At 46.7% G+C, this 9,228-nt stretch overlaps 1 protein-coding gene across 1 annotated transcript; it reads left to right on the forward strand.

Moving 5' to 3' along the window:
• The first annotated feature begins 21 nt into the window (after positions 1-21).
• Positions 22-8,876, forward strand: LOC102745002 (syntaxin-3). Its single transcript, XM_081811452.1, has 5 exons — positions 22-1,019; positions 1,210-1,344; positions 3,060-3,170; positions 4,656-4,769; positions 7,065-8,876. Exons 1-4 carry the CDS (start codon positions 921-923, stop codon positions 4,737-4,739), a joined length of 429 nt encoding a protein of 142 aa, XP_081667578.1. The 5' UTR covers positions 22-920; the 3' UTR covers positions 4,740-4,769; positions 7,065-8,876.
• Positions 8,877-9,228: the final 352 nt, after the last annotated feature.

Below are 9,228 nucleotides of genomic sequence, written 5' to 3' on the forward strand. Positions count from 1 at the left end.
TGTGCCCAAGTCCAGGAGAGGCCTTAGGGCACCACTGCACCTGATGCCCCATTGTGGGCTGCAAGGTGGCATGATGCTTGTCAGGCCCAGGTCTTTTGGTTCCTGTGGGCGCCAACATTGCCTCACATGGAGGGGAGGCACTTGCTGACAGTTGCCGTCCTGGGGACTCATGATATTTTTTGTTGTGTCTTTGACAGCAGAGAACATTTATGAGATTATAGGATGGCGCTGGGTGCTGTGAGGAACAGAAATATTCTGACAGCCCCGCCCTTCAGGGACTTGGGGCACTACAGGGTGCCAAGGGCTCTAAGTGGAGGAAGTATGTGAACCAGGATGTCATCAGAGAAAAGCAAGTGTGTTTAGGAGTGCTGCGACTGTCCAGCCTGGGAAGGGGGAGCCCTTGGGAAGAGCAATGTGGGGTTAGGTGGAGGATGGAGGGCTCACCTAGGAACTGGCTCCCGATCCTCCGAGGCACAGTGAACGGGCCAGTCGGCTTTCTGAGCTAGGAAGGGATGTGGTCAGATATGTCCTTCAGGAAGGTAACCACCTGTAATGCTAAGGGTGGATTAGATTAGGGGAGAAATTGGAAGTAAGGCATGTCAGGAGCTCTTGGGGGTGTGTTATAAAGGCCACGGTCTTTAGAGTGAAGTTACCGTGTTCCTGGTTTTCAGGGAACTTTTTTTGTTTTTTTAAAGATTTTATTTAATTGAGAGAGAGAGAGATAGCAACAGAGAGCACGAGTGAGCACAAGCTGGGAGAGGGAGAAGCAGACTTCTCCCTGAACAGGAAGCCTGATGTGGGGCTTGATCCCAGGACCCCGGGGTCATGACCCGAGTCAATAGCTGATGCTTAACTGAGCCACCCAGGCGCCCTTTTCAGGGAACTTCTGCATTGGTGTGCTTTGTTTGGTCTTGTATTTGATGCTCTACTTCTTTTGTTATAAAGCCGGCAAAAAGACCACAGATGAGGAGCTGGAGGAGATGCTGGAGAGTGGGAACCCCGCCATATTCACTTCTGGGGTGAGTGTCTGGGAGCTGGGATGCACGCCCCTCTCGTGGAGAGGGGAGGCTGCCGTGGAGCTCTGTGTGGTTGGTGCGGGAAGGTCTGCAGGTGCAAGGAGGCAGGGGGGCAGGGGGCTTGGCCGGAGTGCGAGTGGGGTCTGTGGCAGGGGTGCCGGCTGATGATTGGTCTTTGTGTGGCCTGTTGTAGATCATGGACTCCCAGATTTCCAAGCAAGCCCTCAGTGAGATCGAGGGGCGGCACAAGGACATTGTGAGGCTGGAGAGCAGCATCAAGGAGCTTCATGACATGTTTGTGGACATCGCCATGCTGGTGGAGAATCAGGTAACCGGCAGTGGGCATCACCCTGGGGAGAGGGAGGAAAGCTCAGGTCCTCCTGAGACGGGAGGACTGGAAGGTCAGTGAGGTGCGGTGGGGGAATCATCGGGAATCCTCATGATGGAGTAACAGGATCCCAGTGTCCCAGGAAAGGAATGCCCTCCTGAGTGCCAGCTCATCCTTGTCCTCTTGCCTGCTCCTTTGGCCTCACTTCTGCTTACTGTGGGTTTTGATGCGCTCAGTCAAGTACTACCTCCTTCCGCCTGCACCTCTTGTTTCCCTTCTAAGTGGGGATGTGGGTTCTTAATGAGGATGCCTTAAAGCAGTCTCCTGATAGGAACAATTTCATGGGTGACACTGAAAACAGGATCATTTCCCCAATTCATGGTGAAAAGTTAGCTTTCGCGGAGGTTTTAATTTTTTTCCCATTTTTGTTTTTTCTTCTGTATGTTTTTCCAAAAATTTTGGCACCTTTTGCTAAGGAACAAGAACAGATAACAAAATGAAGGAAGGGAAGGTAGAATAATATTTGTAAAAACACTTGAAACCCTCATGGTTTGTCACCTTATTCTGTCCCTGGGCATGTTTGTTCAGGGTTGTAAGTCTCTGTCACCTGCATAGGGTGTTGGCTCCGCATGGTCAGGTGGTTGCTGTTCTTATGATGAAGTCAGAGACGCCACGGGGTCCACGTGTGCTGCCGTTACCATGCCCTTCCAGCTGTTCTGCCCTCCTGGAAGGGACTGAGAACAGCTTCCTTTGTGGAAGGGCTGCAAAACCTGCCTGAAGCCCGAGCACTGCTTGGCTGGTTTCCGACAGCCGTCCCCTGCTCAGGGCCCAGGTGCCTTTCCTCTGCTCCCTGCTGGCCTTTGAGACCATTCCTTAAGTGCCTCCTTCCCTGCTCTTCTTTCTCCTCTCCTCGCGGCCTTGCTGAGGACTTGGTTTGAGAGTCAAGTGATGGTAAGTGCCTTTCTCTGCTTACAGAGTGCCGTAAAGCAACGGGTTGGGTTGAGGCAGGTCGAGGTAGGTGAGGGGCGTTCCCGTCCTAAGATGCCCAGAATTAACTAGAGCGACCGTGCTTCCTCGTCAGGAAGTAATCGCTGGGAGATGGTTGGGAATCTTGCCAAGAGATCACTGTCTCTTAATAACCACGGAGATATAAGATGTAACCAGACAGCTTAGGTAAACCCCATGTCTGTCACCTTAGGGGCCTGGGAGTTTCTCCTGGAGAAAGCAGATGTTCCCAACCTTAGATGTTTACGGAGCAGCTGCTGTTGGCCAGTCTGTTGGCCAACAAACTTGCCTCAGGCCAAATGAACTTGGTTCAGGTCTGCACGACTAGGAAGAGGCCAGCATCCCAGTTATAATGCCCTAAGATATTCTTATTATGGTTCCTCTCCTCATATGCTTAATTAAAAACAGAATGGTGGTGGTGGGATCTGTTAGAACATGTATTTGCCAGGCATCTCGACATTGTGCTCCACGTGCTCCATGCAGTGCCTGTCCCAGAGAAGTAATTTACTGAGGGTTGCTTGAGTGAGTGACCACCACCAGGGCCTGGGGAGCCATAGGTAATCCCATGTAAGATGGAATGTGTGCCCCACAGAAGACTTCTGGATGCTCCTCTTTGCACCGGGGATTATAACCAAGAGCCCCGTCCCCATGTGAGCTCCAACTCTCCTGGCGTGGGTTTATGGGGTGTGACTCATGTCTGTTCTTTGCAGGGTGAGATGCTAGATAACATAGAGCTGAATGTCATGCACACAGTGGACCATGTGGAGAAGGCACGGGAAGAAACGAAAAGAGCTGTGAAGTACCAGGGTCAGGCCCGGAAGGTGAGACTCTCCGGCTGCCTTCAGAGAGGAGAGTCCATTCTCCTTGCTGTCTCTTGCTCTTTCTCTCTTCCCTGTGCCTGTCTCTGTTTCTGCTGCCACCACCTCTTGCATCTGGGGAAAGGGAGCCATGATTGACCGTATCGAGAACAACATGGACCAGTCAGTGGGCTTTGTGGAGCGGGCCGTGGCAGATACCAAAAAGGCTGTCAAGTTTCAGAGTGAAGCTCGGAGGGTGAGCACCTTAGTCTCCACTGGTCTGGCTTGCTTCTCCTCTCTCTGGTCCTCCCCACCTGTGTACTTGATCCTTTGCCTTCCCTTTCTGTCCTGGCCTCATCCCAACACCTACGTCAGCCTTTCCCAGAGAGTAGCTGCCCTTTCTCCCCTGGTGTGCCTTGCATGGATCTGGCTCACATACTCTCTACCCAAGAACCCACACTTGAAGACAGTTCTGCAGGGTGGATGCATGCATTGCCCAGTGTTGCCGTTAGACTTCTCCTGGATGGAGCTCATGATCCTTTCAGATGTTACACTTGACTCCTCTGTTCTTCAGAAACCTGTTCACTCTCTTCCACTCCATTAACCAAGCCCACCCCCCTTTTTTCTACTGTGAACCCAGTGCTGTGCTGATTTCCATACAACATTACCTCCTATCTTATGGAGCACCTGTTATTCCCTACTTATAGGTGAAACTGTTGAGGGTCAGAGGTTAAGTAATTGGCTTCATGGCACCCAGTAAGTATAGGATTGGGATTCAAATTCAGATTCCAATCATGCTCTTTCCCCCACACCAGCATATTTACCCCTCTCCCGGTGTCCCTGTTGCTTGAGAACTTCTCAACTTCTCTGCCCATTGTGGTAGCCAGCTCTGGTGGCTTGTGCTTTTTAGACTGTTCTTTTCTGACTATTCTCCTGGGCTCTGATAATTTTCTTCTTCAGTTCTTTGATTTTCTTCCAACTTTACCTATTGCTTGTGCAGGGATTCAAGGAGTTGGGAAATTATTTCACCTAACGAATCAAGGCTGGCTCACAATAGGACTGCCATCCTGCTTTCTGATCCCCAGTCACTGGACTGGGTCTGATGGATGGGCGTATGCTTTAGGGGAAAGACAGACAGAAGTTTGAAATTAGGACTATTTGAAAACATACACTTCTTCTTGAAAATGAAAAATTGGTCTCTTGATACCTTGGCTTATTGCTGCTCGGAGACCCCGTGATGGTTGCTTTTGTATCTGTCCACATGTGCAAGACTTAGTGTGAGTCGAGAGCCCACAGAAGCTCCCTATTTCCATCTGCTGGCCTTGCTAGCCAGGAAGTCACTTAAGATATATAAAATATCCTAATAGAATGTCTTTATGTAGATCTATAGTCTTATTTGGGTTGATAAGAGGCTTTCAATGTAGAGGTGAGAGATGTTGGGTTTTGGATGAGTTGTTGTTTTTTGGTTGTTTGTAATAATGGTTTGTTTGTTTCTCTTATCCTCTCCAGAAATTGATAATTATCATTGTGGTAGTAGTGGTGTTGCTGGGCATTTTAGCATTGATTATTGGACTTTCCGTTGGGCTGAAGTAATGGCGGCCCGAGTGGTTGCTGCACTGAAATGTAAGTAAATGGAAGGTTCTTGGGGATTCTGGATTGGCTCCCTCTTGAGAAATTGGCCTGGGATTTCACATGGCAGTGCTCCTCCCTTGTGATTGTCCTTGGACACACACACTGAGCTCTCTCAGACTTTCTATCACCTGTGCCTTCTTTCATCTCCTTAAAATACTCTTCTGGGCTTCTGGTGCCAGGGGAAGTTCTCTTCTGGGCCGGGCTCCCATTGGTTCCTCTCCCGGGGACTCTGTCCCAGCTCTTTGTCTTACACGGTATGTTGCCACCTGTCCTGGCACACCTGAGCACCACATTTTTGCTCCTTTTGCTCGGGAAGCATGCTCCTAATTGGGTACAATCTGTGTCCTGAGTCTGGGGTTCATCTTGTGAATTCTTGCTGACTTTCATGGATGTTGGGCTTTGCTTTCCATTCCCTTTTTAGTGTAAACAAAGCTTTGGATTGGGGTTTGGGGTGGTGGGGTTTTGTTTGTGGCTGACGGGTTGGATCTTGAATGATACAGCAGTTAACATTTTTGAGTGTTGAGTTGTGCCAGACCGTGTATTGAACACCTCATACACACGTCCTCGAATCCCCACAACACCTTCTTGAGGTAGGTGCTGTTGTTTATCATATTTTACAGACGAAGACACTCAGGCTTAAAGAGATGTTAAGTCACAGGGCCAAGTTTGAACACACAGCTGATGGTGGGCCTAGGAGAGTTCTTTCCTACATCTTAGCTTCTCTTTGTAAAACCAGGTAGCCATTTATCATTGTCTACCAAGTCCAGAGAACCTTGGAGGAGAGTAAGTTTAAAATTTAGGCTATTAATTTCTTTAAATCTGTCAGGGCTTCATGTGCATAGTAGCAGCACGACGGGAATGATCTAATTATTGGCACTGTTAACACTTTTGTGACTTCTTAAATATTACTTTTCTGAATAAAATATAGGATGTCATATTAACAAAAACATATAAAACACAGAAAAGGTGAACAGAATTAATTTTTAATGTTATTGCTGATAACCTTGTGGCATGTTCACACACTCAGACATGGATTCACAGACTTCAGACTACGTTATCGATGGTTTTAGACCCAGTTCAAAAATCCTATGCATCATTCCACATCACTGAAATGTCTTTGTAAATCTAATTTTCAACACAAGATTGTGAATATACTCTCAATTATTTAATACTTCCCCAAAGTTAGAGTTTTGTGATTACTGTGTTACTGTAACAAACAGTATGACTAACCTCTGTTTTTCTCATTGCTGTTTTCTCTTATGAATTCAAAGAAGTCTGGTTGCTGAGGTAATAGATACCAATGTCTTTAATACTTGACACATACTTCCATGTTGGTAACCAGACCTGATTCTTCTCTTCATTTTTGCTTCCGTGTGCCTCTTCTTCCTTCTTCCTCCTCCCATGTGACCAGAGGGTCTCCAAGTTAGATATTTATAGCACTAAACATCAACTTCTTCTTGAGAATGTAAATGAATTCCTTTTTTAAATGAGGAGACTAATTAATGTATTGTTTTTAGTTGACTTACCTGATCTCCAAAATGCTGTGTCATCGCTGAGTAGTGTTGGGCTGTTTACTGTAGTGTATTTCATAAAGTCGGGACTGGTTGCTGCTTTTAGGTCTGGACCACCCCCCCCCATGTGGCCTGAGGGCAAGAGGTCTCTGAACAGGAGGGAGGGAAGACAGCCTTCCTTTGACTCCCCAGTTGTGTGCCAGGTACTGTTCTAGGATAGTAACATTGTCCGCATTTTCAGATGGGAAACTCTTCTGAAGCACAGTAAAGTTAAGAAACTTGCCCGAGCCTACCCAGCACTAAAGATGGAGCAGCCATGATGACCCCTGAACTTTTCTTTATTCTTTTCACTGTGTGAGAGAAGTGCGGAGTAGGAGAGTAACGGAGAAGATTCAAGTTCTGGAACTTGTATTTGAAAAGTGCTGATGGGGGCCCCGTAGAGAGAACGGGTAGCTTTTGTGGATCGACTGTGCCACCCCCTGGCAAGTCCTTCCACGGGAATGTGACAGCCTGTGTGAAGGATTATAAAAAGCCCAGGGATTTATTTTTAATATGGCTTTTTGTTTCTTTCACGACAGGATATTTATTTCTGGGTCCTGTCTTGGGTTTGTCTACAGGATTTCTCAGGTTTACTGTTTACTTCTCCATTGCTCTCCTTTTTGCAGTGATGTCTGACCTTCCGTCTCCACCTTCTAGGTTTGTGACTGAATGTTAATGTTGCTCTCCACCATCATCCTGTGTACTGATCAGCTCCTCCTTCCCCTGCCTCTCTTAGAACCCGATTTCACTCCAGCCTGGTGTGGCCACCCTTGTCTTCAGACGGGAACAGAGTTTGAATGGCCTTCCTGTGAGAGAGTGCGACCTGTTCCTTTGTTTCCTTGTAACCGTCCTTGGACCTGACCCAGCAAACAATTTAGCCCCGGAGGAAGCTAATCTACCTGATGCAACCCTGAGTTCTCCTCAAAACCTTCTCCTGCCCCACCAACTCTGAAGTGCCTTCTCTCCCAGACAGTACGAACCAACCCAGCTTCTCTTTGTTCCCTCTGAATGTGTCAAATTATGCCTTGCACCTTGGAAAGCCCATTCCAAACCTTCCCAAGGTGCTGTATTTTCTACCTCATGGAGTATTCTCCTTCCAGAAATTGCAGTGTATTTTGTAGGGGGTTATCGTTAACAACACAAAGGATTCTTCCAAGTGTGGCAACAATAAGACTTGGCTTGAGCCTTCTACTTGGCAGGGTCTTGGTCCTCACAGTTTGTTTTCCCTATGTCTTGAAAATATGTGGAACTGGCAGATGTCATTTTGGTCTTAGAAGCTGACTTGTTTGAAGTTCAATTTTAAATTAAGCTCTTAGTATGTTCAGCTTGGTGGCCAACTTCAATCTTTATGTTGTATTCTCTCATGTTTACTCAAGGAGGCACCAGCATGATACGATTGTCCTAGGTTACCATTTGTAAAGGCTGAGGGTATGAGATATTTGTTTCCCTCTCTGACTCTTGGAAACTGGCTGTTCTCCATTGGAGTGATGTTTTGTGAAGCCATTGCCTTGAGGTGAAAAATAACCAGGCACTTAAAATTGGGCCAGGGACAAGGTGCTTGAGTCTCAGGCTCTGGAAATGCTCAGATTGGTGCGAGTATTCAGTCACTCATTTCATATATTCCAGATGTATTTTTATAATCATGTGTGTGAGACGTATGTATATATTTGCCCGTGTCACTCAGGAAGTAGGAAACTAGAAATGGAGAATATTATAACCTCGAAACAAACAAACAAACAGACAAACCAACAGGCTAAAAATTAGGTAAGAGACATTTGCTTATCTGCAAATGAATCATAGTAGAAATGTGATCTTCTGGTGTCATCGAGAAACCTTGTTTTCTGGTGAGTACTGGGACAATCATAGATCTTTGGGGTGAGGACTAAGTTGACCCCCTTAAGTTTTTCTGCTTAGCAGACAGAAGGTGTGACAAGTTTTGGCACCTCTCCCCACTGCTGCATAGGTGAGGCTTGTCCTGAGAACATCCCAGAGCAATTTGAGATCATTCCCGTGGCCTTTAGGATGATCCCGTCTCCAGGGCTGAGTCAGCTGGGGGAGACCGGGGACTACTGAGTAGCTGGTATTACTACCACGTTAATGAGCTTGACAGGTTCTTTGTCTCCCCCAATTCTTGTCATGTAGGAAGCAACAGCCAGGAAATGATTTCAAGTGTAGTGACTATGCTGACCCCCTGAGATTCTCTGCCAGTCTCCCTGATGTATAGTTTAGCTTTAACTTTCTAGGATAGGGTGAGCACCTAATCCAGGGACTACCCCTTGGCTTCCTTTGCAAAGGCTATGTACTTCATCATTGCTCAGCACTCAGACAGAGCCAAGGGGATGCCTTCTTACCCATGGCTATGAAGTCAGGACAGTGGACAGGCTCCACCAACAAGGGAAGACAAGCTCTAATCACAGGTCTTTGTTGAGCCCTGGGGCTTAGTTTGGAATACAAGTGAAGGGTTTTTTTGTCATTTGTATTTTTTAAATGTAAACTTGATTATTTTATTGATAATTTAAAAATAAATTACTTTATATTGATTGTGAAACAGTTCTGGCTCTATTTCCCTGCAAAATAGTGGTTGGGTGCCACCATATGGTGATTTTTGTTTAGGTTTTGGAAAAAGGGTTAAAATCCTTTTTAACCATGTGCCAGACCAGATGGATCAAAAGTTCTAAATTTTGAAAATGGTTTAACTCTTGGGCGCCTGGGTGGCTCAGTTGGTTAAGCAACTGCCTTCGGCTCAGGTCATGATCCTGGAGTCCCGGGATCGAGTCCCACATCAGGCTTCCTGCTCAGCAAGGAGTCTGCTTCTCCCTCTGACCCTCCTCCCTCTCGTGCTCTCTGTCTCTCATTCTCTCTCTCTCAAAATAAAAATAAAATCTTTAAAAAAAAAAAAA

This window comes from Leptonychotes weddellii, unplaced genomic scaffold (assembly GCF_054177405.1).
Source record: "Leptonychotes weddellii isolate Sample4059 unplaced genomic scaffold, ASM5417740v2 HiC_scaffold_7743, whole genome shotgun sequence".
Classification (NCBI taxonomy): Eukaryota; Metazoa; Chordata; class Mammalia; order Carnivora; family Phocidae; genus Leptonychotes; species Leptonychotes weddellii.

What these genes read in the sequence shown, in the direction of transcription:
- LOC102745002 (XM_081811452.1), top strand. Translation starts at nt 921, where the DNA reads ATGCTCTACTTCTTTTGTTATAAAGCCGGCAAAAAGACCACAGATGAG. An exon ending in CCGCCATATTCACTTCTGGG is followed by an intron (nt 1,020 to 1,209) that starts GTGAGTGTCTGG and finishes GGCCTGTTGTAG; the next exon opens with ATCATGGACTCCCAGATTTC. An exon ending in ACCAGGGTCAGGCCCGGAAG is followed by an intron (nt 3,171 to 4,655) that starts GTGAGACTCTCC and finishes TATCCTCTCCAG; the next exon opens with AAATTGATAATTATCATTGT.